Genomic DNA, 14,111 nt, shown 5'->3' with positions numbered 1-14,111 from the left:
CAAATTCTAAGATGGTTGAAATTCTAGTTGCTCGGGATGGTGTTTGCTGGGCTCTACAACGGAATTGGCAGCTAGTAATCTTGGAGAGTGATGCACTACAGGTAGTCCAGGCCATTGGTAGTCTGAAGGGGAGTCCTTGCCTTTAGATTTGTTGGTCGATGATATTAAAGTAAGTTTGAGAGGCTTCGAATCCTCAAGAGTTTGTCATGTTTGTAAATTCACCAATGTAGTGGCAAACCATATGACCAAGTTGGCTTTGATTTCCAATTTTATTTATTGTTGATTTGAGAAACCTCCAAATTTGATCTAGAATGTCCTCTTAAAAGATTGTGTGCTTTCTCAACACCTTAAATAAAACCACTATCCTTTCTCTTAAAGAAAATAAATTATATTTTATTTATTAAGATAAATCCAAAGATTAATTATTAGGAGATCAACGACCCAAGATTGAGTGCATCCACCCATAATCAAATAGTTAATTAATAAATGAAAGATTTGTAAGATTGAGTGCATCACCCATAATCAAATATTTAATTAATAAATCAAATATTGTAACAATATTCATGTAATTCTCTTCTAAATAAATCATACGCTTTAAGGGGAGGTATTCAGCTGAGGTTTTGAGGGATTTTAATGAATTTATGAATTCATGATTTTTGATAAAGTTTAATGAATTTGTTGAGATTCCATGTAAAAGTTCGATTAAATTCCGTCAAAATTTCAGGGAGGAGAGATGAGATTTGTGAATGTTTAAAATACACAGGAAATAGGGTGTATTTTTGCTCACCACGATAAATTATGGTGTATGTTCACCATACACCTCATCATTTGACATGTGTCCTTTCAACTAATTATGGTTAATTTTTTTCAAAATTAGAAAAGGACATTTATTATTAAAGTTAACCATAGTTAGTTGAAAGGACATGAATCAGATGCTGAAGTGTATGGTGAGCATACATCATAATTAAGGTGGTGAGCAAAAATACTCCCTAGGAAATATCTCCAATTCCGTCAAATTCATCAACTCTTTTGAAAAATTAAGGGGGGGGTGTATTCAATTGGGATTTTGAGAGATTTTAATGGATTTATAAATTGATGGATTTTTATGGAGTTTAACTGATTTGTAGAGATTCCATATAAAATTTTTATTCAATTCCCTCGAAATCTCATGGGAAGAGGTAAGATTTGTGGATGCTTAAAATACACTACAAAATCTCTCCAATTCCCTCTAATTCCTCAACTTTTCCAAATTCTTTAAATTCTAATTCTAATTCTAATTAATTGAATACACTTGGAATGTTATAAACTTCTTTAAAATTCTAATTGAATATACCCGGATTTCTAAGGATTTTAACAAACTATCTTAAAATCCTGATTGAATACACATTGAATTTCAGAGAATTACTTAAAATCCTGATGAATTTCAAAGAATCACTTAAAATCATGATTGACTACCCCTGAATTCATTAAAAGAATTAAAATCCCTCAAAATCTCAATTGAATATACCCCCTAATAAATTCTTAATTAAATACACCTAAAATGTTATAAACTTGTTTGAAATCCCAATTGAAAGTACCCATATTTCTAAGGATTTTAAAAACTTTCTTAAAATAGTTTCAAAAATCGGATGTATTCAATTAAGATTTTAATAAACTATCTTAAATCTTCATTGAATACACATTGAATCTTAGAGAATCACTTAAAATCCTAATTGAATACTCATGGATTTATTAGAAAAGAAATAAAATCTCTCAGAATCTCAATTGAATTCACTCTCCTTAATTTGAAGTGCACCGTCAAACTCAAAAAATGCCATCTATATCAAATTTTTCATTACATTTATACCATATCTCTAATAGATATCAGATACACGTGTTAGTGAGTTCTTCTTGTATTAGAGATGGTACTGTATGAAAAATGTGTTAACTTTTCGGGTCACAAAATGGGAATTTTCAAATATTTAAAACTTATTCAAAATAAAAATAAAAAACTTATTCATTGTAAGAAAATACTGATAGAAACAAATTATACCCTATGATTAGCTTCCAATATGCAGTCATTGTGTCTCTCTTTGCAGAGGTGGGATACTTTGTTCATTCTTGAAAAAGTTTTGAGGATCAACCATGGTTTTCACACGAACCAATCTATCAAAATTACCTTTGAAATACTTGCTTCCATAAATTCTAGCAGTTCCAAATTTAGTTTTGTTGTGTAGATTTGCGCCAATGTCGAGATCCCTGTAGTTTTGGAAGGCCTCTCTTGGACTCTTGGAGACATATGGAGTCATTCCTTCATACAATTTTCTTAAGAACTTAAGGTGTATTTTGGAAGTCACAGAGCTTTCTTCCACCCAATACGTCACGTACTGAATCTTAAACAGGTTTCCAGCTCTGTGAGGAAATGGAGTTTCCGACTCGGGAATTTTCGCCATTCTTCCACCGTACGGGTTCCACTGCATCAACACTTTGTCCATCTTAATCATCGCCTTCCATATGGATTCTATTCCCTCTTTTGGAATTGGTTCTTTCACATAGTCAGACTTACTTTTGAAGAAATTGGGTGGACCTTGTGGCCTACTACGTAAAACACTTATGGGAGTTCCGAATGGATGGTCAGCCCAAAACACAGTAGATTCTACCCAACTCATTTCGAAACAATCTTGCCGCTGCAAACCAAGTTCAGAAAAACTCTCATTTATCAATGAGACAAGCTTGTCCCTTTGTCCAAGAAAGAGACCAAAGAACGATACTTCCACGGTCTTCTTGCCCTCGGTATTATTCTTGAGACGCGTAATTGCTCTGATGAAGATGTCTTCAGGTAGCTTAGGTACTACGTATTGCCATCGATAAATGACATTTATAGCATCTTGTTCTGGAGTCCTTTTAACATTGAACACAGTGACTTTGTCTGGAACTGGAAGTAGCTTGATCTTCCATGACAAAATGACACCAAAGCTTGCTCCACCTCCTTTAATGGCCCAAAAAAGATCTTCTCCCATAGACTTTCTATCAAGAATCCTCCCCTTCACATCAACTAGTTGAGCATCTTCTATGTTATCGATGGTAAGGCCATATTTTCTCATCATTGGCCCGTACCCACCGCCACTAAAGTGACCGCCAATACCAACTGTTGGACACACCCCTGCTGGAAACCCATGAACGTTGCTTTTGTTTGCAATTTCATAATAAAGTTCACCTAAAGTTGCCCCAGCCTGAACCCAGGCGCTCTCATCCACCACATTAATATCAATCGCTCGAAGATTAAACATGTCAAGAATGACAAAGGGAACATCAGATACGTACGATAGACCCTCGTAGTCATGTCCCCCACTTCGTATCCTAATTTGCAGCCCGTGTTCTTTTGCGCAAATCACGGTTGCTTGGACATGGGATTTGTGGTTGGCAGCTACGATAGCCAAAGGTTTCGCAGTCGTAAGGGTCGAATATCGGCTGTTCCGAATGTATCCCAATAAAACAGATTGAAATGAGGTATTTTTATGGGTGTAAATGGTTTCAAAGATTGGGTAAGTGAAGTTTTGATGTTGTTTCGGAAGGCATTGGAGGAAGTTGGTGAGAAGTGGATCTGAAGTTGTGCATGATACTAAAAGCAAAAGGACTGAGAGAACGAATGCAACAGACATTGGTACCGTCATTTTACAACTAGTTTCTGGCTCTGCTGCTTCTTCCAATTCTTGCCCGCATTTATAATGAATTTAGCTGTAAAATACAGAAACGAAAAAAAAGGTCAAATGTTTAAGCATCTTCTTATCTTCTTTGGCAAGTAGTTATTTATTGCCCTAATTAAGTACACGCCCCAAATAACTTTACTTTCACAAAGTTGAACGGTTTCATGATTGGAAATAAATCTCATAATGTTGTAAATAATTTTTTATTATGTGATTGTTTACTTTCTGGGTCAATATATAACATGTAATATATGATTAATTAAGACATATTTTGCTATATAAATTCTAAGTCTACAAATAAACACTCTAATGAGAAGGAAAATATTTGGATTTTCTTCTCCCGATCACTATTTCATTTCTATCTATTCTTTTTTTCTATATTTTTTGAATAAAGAGAGAAGAAAATAACGCGCATAGTGCAAGATCAACCGTACATTACATGCTCATAGCCTCATACATATATTCTGACAAATCATAATTTTCCCCTTCCATCTCAAGCAGTTTTCCTACTGTTCTTTTATGATTTAATATCGTCCTTATTTTTTTTAGGGAATTGTTATTAACACTTTAAAATTTTCATTTCGCACTCTAAAATTTTTATAATTAGAAAGAAAAATATACATATAGGAGTGTAAAATAAGATTTTTAGAATGCTAATAATAATTCTTATATGATAATTTAGTATTGCTTGCAGATTAGTGGCATGCGCAGAAGGATTTGAAGCTAGCTAAAGGCCAATACTTGTTTGTGCGACTTGCACCATGTAATATCAATCCCTGATCGGGTGTTGTTATCATCATATTCTAAGTACTGCAGCATACTAATTAACAAAGAGAAAGAGGGGGGGAAAAAAAGAAAAAAAAAACAGAATCAATATCATGAGGTAGTCTCTTACCGATGCGTTTGTTTTATACAAAATCCATTATTTCAGAAACTCGCGTCTGCTACTCCATTATAATAGCAGATATATGAAACAAAGAAAAAGACGAGAATATCAATGCTTTTGGAGGTTGCACCATGAATTGCATATCTATTCTTGCACCATGAGGAAGATCAAGTATTTAAGGTCGTTTGATCTTCACATACGTTTTTCTATTAGTTATAGATGTTTTTTTTTTTTTTTTCATACGTCCGTTCATTGTAATATTATTAATTATATGTTCATTGTAGTATTAAAAGCATGATTTCAATTTACTTAATTGTATTATAACTAACCACACCAAAACCTACTTTTATTTCTTCTTATAAATGCTATTAAATAGTCCTTTTTCTCATTTAATAGCATACAAAATCTTTTTCATAGTATTTATAGTATAAATGCGATTATAAAATGGGAAATTTTATTTGAATCCATCTAACCTTTTTCTACACCCAACTTAAATTCTAACTGTGAATTGTCTATTTTATCCTAATGTATAATTACCATCAAGTACAAGATGAAATTAAAATTTATCAATAAACTCATACTCAATAATCAAGTTCTACCATCAAACAATCTTTATCCTACATTCATTTTGACTAAATTCCTAAGAGCTACCATAAAACCCTACGATCACCTACTAATCAAATCCGGTTGCTTTTCGTTTCCTCTCTAGCTTCATGTTAAATCGATCAATAAGAGCAATAATTACAAGCAATATCACCACAAGAAACAAAAGAGTCAGAAAGCTTTCAAGACATTGAAATGTTTTCCATGTCATTACGAGTGCATGTTTAAAGTGTGAGTTCTCTTCTCGTTATTTGTTCAGTTCTGATTCCAGTTCAACTATGTATGCCTTACCTGCAAAAGCAGCATATTTCGCTCAAATGAAAATTGTTGCCGTGATCCTTCAAGAAAACACAATGAAAAGTTCTACTGAAATTTACTTTCACTAAGGTGTCCACATAATTTTACATGATTCAAATTCCAAAAGTACTAGTTCAACTGCTTGCCTAGCAGCTACTGAACTATTTAATCTTGAATTACAAATTCATCACTCAGTTCCACGAGTCAGATTCAGGCTAGCTACTTGGACTACTCTATTAAGAGCTCGGTGAAGATCATTTCCTAACAACCTTGCACTCCAAACCGACGTCGCAAAAGTTTAAAAAACAAATTGATGTTGTTGATCAATTCATCTATAACAATTGGTTGCCATAACAAATTCTTAATTCTTCATTCACTCATTTGGGATTTTATTTTCTAAATGGGTGTAAAGATGAATTTTATATATTGAATTGAGTTTGTGAAAGTAGTTTAGATAATAAATTTGGGTTTAAAGAAAGATTGATTCTTTAATAAAAAATAATATGGGTGTAAATAGTAAGTTGGGTGTAGAAAAAGGTTGTATGGGTTCAAATAAAATTTCCCTTATAAAATAAATGGAAAGCAATTTGATCTTCCACGAAAGAATGACTCCAAAGCTTGCTTCATCATCTCCTCTAAGGCCATCTCCAACCGAAGGGTCCAAAGGGTCAGAGGGCCAAAAATAGCCCAAAAACCGTCTCCAACCGAGGGCTAGGCCAAATGGCTCATGGCCCCCACAAGACAACATTAAACAACATTAAATAACATTAAGTAACATGAAACAACATTAAACAATATTAAACAACATTAAATAACATTAAACAACATAAAAAATATATAACATAAAAAAAATAAAAACATTTAACAACATGAAACTTAAACAACATTTTTAAAAACATTTAACATAAAACTTAAGCGCCTACTCCATACTTCTTTTGGCCCAAAGATGTGCAACAAGATCATGTTGTAGGTACTTATTTGTAGCACGGGAATTGACACACCCAGACCTAAATCGAGGCGTGGGCCTGGGCCAGGATGTGACAAGAATCATCCTATAGCGCCTCATGTACTCATTTAAAAAAAATATTAAAAAATTCTCATTTTTTCTTATAAATTTGAGTTGTTGCAGTTTTTAATTTAAAATAATAAATTATATTTGGCCCTATGACCTTTTGGCCCTCGGTTGAAGATGGTTTTTTGTCACAGGGCTATGTTTGGCTCATGGCCCTTTGGCCCCCGATTGAAGATGGTAAGAAATATAGTCATGCACTGTTCATCAAAATATTAATTTTTTTGAGAGTCAGAGGGCTGGCCCTCCTTCGGTTGGAGATAGCCTAATGGCCCAAAACAAATCTTCTCCAACTGAATTGCAGTCAAGGATTTCACCATTCACATTATTAACTAGTCTACCATCTTCAACATTATCCACTGTAAGCCCATATTTTCTCAACAAAGGACCATTTCCACAACCACCCCAAGTGACCACTAATACCAACACTCGGACTATTAAGGGTACAAGTGTAATACAGTTAGAAATACAATTAGTGATACAGTTAATAAGGTTGTTGGTATTTGGTTAAAGTAGTTAGGATTTTTTTTATAAAAACAGTGTGTGTAATCTTCATTTGGTTAATTAATAAGAATCCTATTTCTCTCTCTAAACACTCTCTCTCTCTCTAGTATCTCTGTGTTTATCCTTCTGTTAATCATTTCTCCTTGATTTTCCCTTCAATTCCCAAACATTGCAATGTAGTTAACACGGACAAGATCCAGCTGCAACCCCATGAACCCTACTTTTCTTTCTAACTTCATAATAAAGTTCACCAACAGTAGCCCCTGACTGAACCCAAACTCTCCCTTCCGTCACATTAACATCAATGGATCGGAGATTAAGCATGTCAAGAATGACAAAGGGGACATCCGATACGTATGATAGGCCCTCATAATCATGGCCATCACTTCGGATTCTAATCTCCAACCCATGTTGTTTTGCACAAATTACGGTTGCTTGCACATGGCGTTCGTGCTTGGCTGCTACAATAGCCAAGGGTTTTGGAGTTGCAATCGTTGTGTATCTGCGGTTTTTAGCGAGTGCCAGCAAAACTTGTTGAAATGACGTAGTTTGTGGGGTGTAAATGGCTTCCATGATAGGGTGGGTGGTGGACTGAAGCTTTTCTGCAAGTTATTGGAGGAAGTCACTGAGAATTTATTGAGATTGTTCGGAAGCGGAACGGGGGTGTATTTGAGATGCACGGAAAGGAGTGAGACAACGTACCGTGCTACTACAGAGCAAAAGGAATGAGGGAATGAAGGGTATATTGTTGCACAGCTTTGTTCCTTCATTGTTTTGCAATTTTTTGTACTGCAATTTTTTTCTTCTTGAGTTCTTGAAAGCATAATGTTTCTTTTATTTTTCCTTTTGATGTGAAAGCGTAATGTTTCTGAGCAATTAATTACAAAGTATGTTACAAAGAAATAATAATATTGTTGTCACTTAATACTACGGTTTACTGGTATTTCTCTTCATAAGTGAGTGATCTTAGGTTGAATTCTCACCAAAGACAAATTTGAACCATATTATTGCAAGATTATTGTGAGGCTAAATGCACTCACTTCTCTTTAATATAGATAATATTGTAAATAATATCGTTTGTTTTAAAAATAACAAATATTGTTCCTTTTTAAAACTGTTTTCTTTTTTATTCAAACCCATTAACTGAGGCAAAAAAAAAAGTAAAAAATAAAATAAAAACTGAGGCGTTGTTGCTCTGGCCATAAAACGGGCACTAGGTCTGCTGTCCCCAGTATCATATCTTCTTTGTGTCTCTTGTTTGGTTTTTTGATACGCGTTGGAGCTGAGTCATATATATATTTCTTGTATGATCCTATTTTAGTCTTCAGATTCTTTTTCTGGTCAGATTAGTCCACTGATTAGACCTTCATGATGTGCAATTTGGTTAAGTTGATCTGTTTTATTGTTTTAAATCGGATTTGATAATTTACTACAAAGTGAATCCGAAGAAATCCTTTTGCCCCATTGAACTACAAATTGGCCTACTCCACCTTAACTCCTAAGACAAAGCAAGTCACTCTTGAAAATGAAAAAGTTTAGCCACACCCCCATGAAAATTCTTGACTCCACCCTATATATCAAATCCAATCATGGGCTCCAAATGTTCATCCATATGAGGATTTAACTAGGGCAGGGACATCACCAACATATGAAGGTGATTTTCCAGTTTGACATAGATAAATGGATTTGGATCTTATCCTGAACTAATGGAGAGGATCCTCCTGACCAATCATCGTGATCCGTAGATTTTTATCCAACGGCTACAAACAGGGGTCTCTTTAAAGTTATAATGATTGTAACCGTTGGTTAAAAATCCAACGGTCTACGATGATTGGTCAGGAAAATCCTCTCCATTAGCTCAGGAGAGGATCCAAATTCTAGATAAATGGGCAAGTTTGGATGAATGTCATGTCATCAAAAGTTCACTTTGAAACTTTTCAAACTTGCTCAAAACTTTAGAGTTAGCAGGTCATTGTTTTCAGTACTCCTGGTTAATTGAGAGTTCAACTGTTTTGTAGTTTTGACCATATTTTGACTCAAATATAAGATTTTCAGTCCAAATTTTTCAATATTAATTATTTTCAGTACTCTTGGTTAACTGAGAATTCAACTGTTTTGTAGCTTTTACCATATTTTGACTCAAATATAATGTTTGAGTCCAAATTTTTGGGTAGCAGTTCTTTTAGTATTCTTGGTTATATTATATGAGAGTTCCAAACTGTTTTGTAGTTTTGACCATATTACTCAAAATATAAGATCTGAGACAAATTTTTCGGTAGTAATTAATGGAACCGGATCCTCTTCGAATCCTAATAATTTAAGGCCAATGATTATTTGATCCAGACCGTTAAAATATAATCTAACGGCTACAATTATTATAACTTTTAGAGGGCCCCTGTTTGTAGTCGTTGGATCAAATTTCAACGATCCAGATCATTTGATCCTTAAGCTCAGATTATTGGGATCCAGAGATGATTCGGTTCCGTAATCAATTATAGATGAGATGAGGAAAATACTAGAAAAGAAAATGATTCAATCTGAACAAATTTTCTTCAAAATGAATAATTGCCAATATATATATTCACTCTCAAAGTCTTAGCCAAATTGAAAATCACAAAGCAAAACCATACACATCAAAACATATATCAAATTACAGAATCACATTGATCCTCCAAAAGAATGAACTATCATCACTTTCTCTATCTCCTCAACCAATTATTGCCTCACTCTAAAAGAATAAGCTCTACTATGTATAATGCTCTCTCAAGCAATTTACTTGCATTGCAACCTTCTTTTGCAGTTCAACTCTCTTTCTCTCTCAGAATGTGGAGCACTTCTTGGCCTTGTACCGGTGCAGAACCCTCTTCTTCTTGCTCGAATTGTTCTCGATTGTCAGGACAACCTTCCCAGGTTCGTTGCTTCGGAAAGTGTTGCGAATCGGGCCTTCATTAGACCCCATTTTCTTCTTCTTCTGTACAATAATGGTGTATGACCCCTCATCAGTGGGAACAAACTCCTCCTTGTAATTCACTTCCCATCCCAAAACAGTCAAGTCCCACACTAATGTGTTATCAACCTGTCATCGAACACCATTTAAAATCAATGATTTAGTGAAAATGCTCATGAGGAAAAGCAATCTAACAGAACATGAATCAGTAACAATTTATTATTACTACCTCTGCTGCATCGATCTGTACGGTTCCAGTGGATCCGGCCTTGATGATAAGTTCCGAAACGGCGCCATCTTCGGCAGAGAACTCGCTGTCGTTGTCCCTCTTGAAGCCGCCATACTGAGCAGGAATCTCCTGAGCTGGAATGTACCTGTTGTGGACAATCACAGTTCATTTGGGTAAGCTGGCTAAGATACACCGTCGAATTCTCTTGGATTGTTGAGCACACATCCAGCCGCTAAATTCAGCAATGTGTAAAAGGAGACAGAAACCACTTACTTGAGAAGGGTTTCAGTGACCTTCGCCGGGCGAGCAACGACAAACTTGCTCTTGGTTCTTTGAGTCAAGAAAGGAGATAGCAAAGCATTGAGTGCATAATACCAGAAAGGAACGTTTATGAAGATCTGCAAGTCAAAAACCAAATAAAATAAAACCCATCAAATTATGTCCAATTTATTGAAAACAAACGAAAATAAAAACCGATTTCTAAAGCGAAAATGTGAAAGAAGGCTTACATTTTTGGCAACCAACTCAGGGTAGTTGTCCTGCAAAAGCCCAACAGCTTGCTTTGTGGCAATCCTGAGCTCCTTCTTCGCCGGCCCGGGCGAGTTCTTGAGGTCATTGATCTGAAGCAGAGAAGTGACACCACCAGGCCTCAAATCCAGCTTCTGGACGCTCTTCTCCATCAGCTGGAACCTCCACCTCAGGAACTGCCCTCTCTTCTCCTCATTCCCAAAAGTCTTCCGATAAAGCTCCTCGTTGTCGAAAACCCCAAAAATGTTGTAGCAAACGGGGTGGCCTTCGCGATCAACGCCGTTCAAGTAAGCAGCAGAGCTCAAATCAGCACAGACATCCTCGTCCAAGATCGAATCGATCTTCGACTCCTTCCTCCATTGAAGGGTTTTCTTCAGCATCTCGAAAGCCTCATTGACCTTGAACTCCCTAGCCCTCAAGAACTTTAAGAGCACAACATCAGTGCCCTCAAAACCCTTCCCAGGGAATAGGGGCACTCCCCAAAGAGAGATATCCGTGTCTACTACTTCATACCCATCTTCCGATTTCTTCTCTTGTTTGCCTTCTTCGGCTTTCTCTTTGGCTACTTCCTCTGTCTTTGTCTCACAAACCTCCGCTGCTTTCTCTTCATTCTTCTCTTCCTCCTCTGTTTTAACATCCTCAGTTTTTCCTACCTCCTCTGTTTTTTCTACCTCCTTCGTTTTCACTTCCTCCTCTATTTTCTCTTCCTTCTTCTCTTCCTCCTCTTCCTTCTTCTCTTCCTCCTCTGCTACTTTTTTCTCTTCCTTCTGCTCCTCCTTCTTCGGCTTCTCCTTCTTGAAGATATTGTTGCCCAAAATGGCCTCCTCCAGCTTCGATTTCAGCTCGTTCAACGCCTTCTTCTCGAACTCCTTCAAATCGGAGAGATAGTTGCTCTCTTCCTTATAAGAAGAGCTCCTCTCAACCGTTTTCGGCTTCGACTCCGCCTCATCCACCTCCTTCACCTTATCATCTCCCTCAACAACCTTCTCATGCTCACACACAACCTTCTCCGCCTCCTCCTGAGGAACAACCACCACTTCAGCCACCTGGGTCTCCTCCACAGTCATCTTCTCGATCAACCCGAATAGCGAATCACCCGAGAAAATGCAAGAAAATCCCAGAAAACTAGAGAGAAAATTGGTTGCTCTGTTTGGGAAGAGAGAAAATTTGCTTGCACTCTGATGCGAACTAGTGGCGTTTAAGAGAGGAGAGAGTTGTGGGCTTTTGCTTGGGTTGTAACGGCTATATATTTTCGAAAACTCCCCCAATGGGGGTGGCGGGACCCACAACGGTCACATACCTGTAAAGCCACCGCATAGGACGAGAGCCGTTGGGTGGCTTCTTCTACCGAGGGTGGGGGTTTTGATAGCCTGGACGCCAGCACAGATTTGGCGTTAAAGGAATCTCATTGCGACCCACTACGTTCTCAGTTTTGCCAGTGGGGAATGATCGTGTGTGGTCAATCTTAAGTGCTTTTACTACATGCACAGCATTTCATTGGCTGGAGACCACACAAAGTTCGAAAACTTGGAAAGACTTTTTTTTTTCTTTGACTAATTCGCCAGGAGGACAGACATCACCTGGCAAATTGTTTTTAAAAATTTGTTTTTTCCTTTTGGTTTTTGTGGACAGCTAGATTTGCCTTTCCTCAGTCGTTCAAATTTTAATAACCGCCATCGGGTTTTGTTGTTTTGTTTTTTAACCAGCGATGTTATTTTTATTAAAGTAATTTAAATTTATCTTTAACGAAAACTGAATGTAAAATTTTTTATTTACAAAAAAAGAATAATATTATTGTACTGTAGTATTAAACGGCAATAAGCGTCAGGTTTAACTCTTCATTTTCATATACCACTTTAAAAAGGAATTTCGATTGGTTGACAAAATCTTATTCTAAAATTTTATTATTTTGAATATTTTGATTGAAGAATAAAATATTAAATTTTACTATTAGTTTTATATTTTATTCAGTAATAATTAAAATTTTTAATAACGAAAATTTATAATTCCTTCTAATTTTGGAACCAAATAGAGATTTTTAACTTTTTTTCTTCAAAATTGAAGTGCTTGGAACCTCAAAAAAAACATATATCTGTACATTTTACATATAAAATAGTGGTACATTTTTATGAAAAAAATTGGTAGAGTATGAATATATGAATGGGTACAAATAAAAGATTAAAAAAATTATAGGTAAAAATAAAAGTTCAAAAATATGGGTAAAAAAAGAAATTAATAATTAAAACTAAAAAGAAAATTGGCACAAAAAAAATTGATTGCAAATTAAAAACTGGCTACAAATATAAATATATTAAATGTAACGTTTCTAACACGAAATGGATGTAGTTGAAAATGGTTAAATAATTTTAATTTTAAATTTTAAATTTTAAATATGCTGACCTGTAAATGCTTAATTATTAAAATAACTAGGTAGATATAAAAGCCAAAGAACCTTGATCAAAATTAAAAAGGAATAAGGTCATTATCCAAATGATTACTAAGAAGTGTAATGCTGACATTGCAGTGGAATGCATCTTGGAAGACATTTGGGCTCTTGCACAAAGTCTGACTCCGGTGGAGTTCATGTTTGTACCCAGAGAATGTAATCGTGCATCACACCAAGAAGCCAAACATGTTTAACGAGGGCTGTCGGAATTGTATTGGTCTGGATTTTCTATTTAACATTTTAGCGGAAGATGTGTGCATTTCAATTCGATTATAATTAATAAATTCTACTCTTGGTAAAACAAAAATTCTTGATATGCACGCACGTATTTTGAATATTTTATTTTGTGTATTACAATTTTAACCCAATTATGTTTGTGTGTTACGATTGTAGCCTTATTATCTTTGGATAATTTTGTGTTGTCTTTTTTTTTTAAGTGAGGGTAGTAGGGTATTAAAAACTTCATACTTTTTTTTTTGTCAAATGACAGATTTTATTAGATTATATATTAAATTAGTCACCGACAGGGTTTGGACCCACGTCGACATGTAAGGGTTTTACATATTTTCATTACTGTGGTAAAGGGCCACTTACCACACACTCACACGTGTAAAAATTCACTCTTTTACAGAATTTTGTTTTGTTAGTTTGGATTTTTTTTTAAATTAAATTGTTTTTAAATTTCTAATTAAAAAGGGATAATTTTGGATTATGGATGATTCACCGTTTTTGCCTCGTTGCTTTATCTATGTATATATAAAAAGAGCACACCAAAATTTTGAAATATTCAGATATTCCTAAATGCCTCACTTGATATAGAAGAACAAAAGGGCGCTACCCAAACAAAATAGGGACAAAAGGGTAATTTTACATGTTACGAATCTTCAAACTCACCTTGTAGGTGATTAATTATTCT

At 35.3% G+C, this 14,111-nt stretch overlaps 1 protein-coding gene and 1 pseudogene across 1 annotated transcript; both read right to left on the bottom strand.

Moving 5' to 3' along the window:
- Window positions 1-2,057: 2,057 nt before the first annotated feature.
- On the bottom strand, window positions 2,058-3,653 carry LOC137728488 (berberine bridge enzyme-like 7 pseudogene; annotated as a pseudogene).
- Window positions 3,654-9,591: 5,938 nt separating this feature from the next.
- Window positions 9,592-11,963, bottom strand: LOC137728856 (patellin-4). The gene is made up of 4 exons (XM_068467641.2): window positions 10,731-11,963; window positions 10,495-10,619; window positions 10,222-10,366; window positions 9,592-10,121 (listed from the first exon to the last, which is right to left on the bottom strand). The coding sequence occupies exons 1-4, from the start codon at window positions 11,814-11,816 to the stop codon at window positions 9,864-9,866; spliced, it is 1,614 nt and encodes a 537-aa protein (XP_068323742.2). The 5' UTR covers window positions 11,817-11,963; the 3' UTR covers window positions 9,592-9,863.
- Between the last annotated feature and the right edge of the window lie 2,148 nt (window positions 11,964-14,111).

Source organism: Pyrus communis, chromosome 10 (genome assembly GCF_041283825.1).
Source record: "Pyrus communis isolate YQ-2024b chromosome 10, ASM4128382v1, whole genome shotgun sequence".
In the NCBI taxonomy this organism is placed as follows: domain Eukaryota; kingdom Viridiplantae; phylum Streptophyta; class Magnoliopsida; order Rosales; family Rosaceae; genus Pyrus; species Pyrus communis.
Note: the sequence above shows the minus strand (reverse complement) of the source record. Positions and strands in the feature narration are given on the sequence as shown.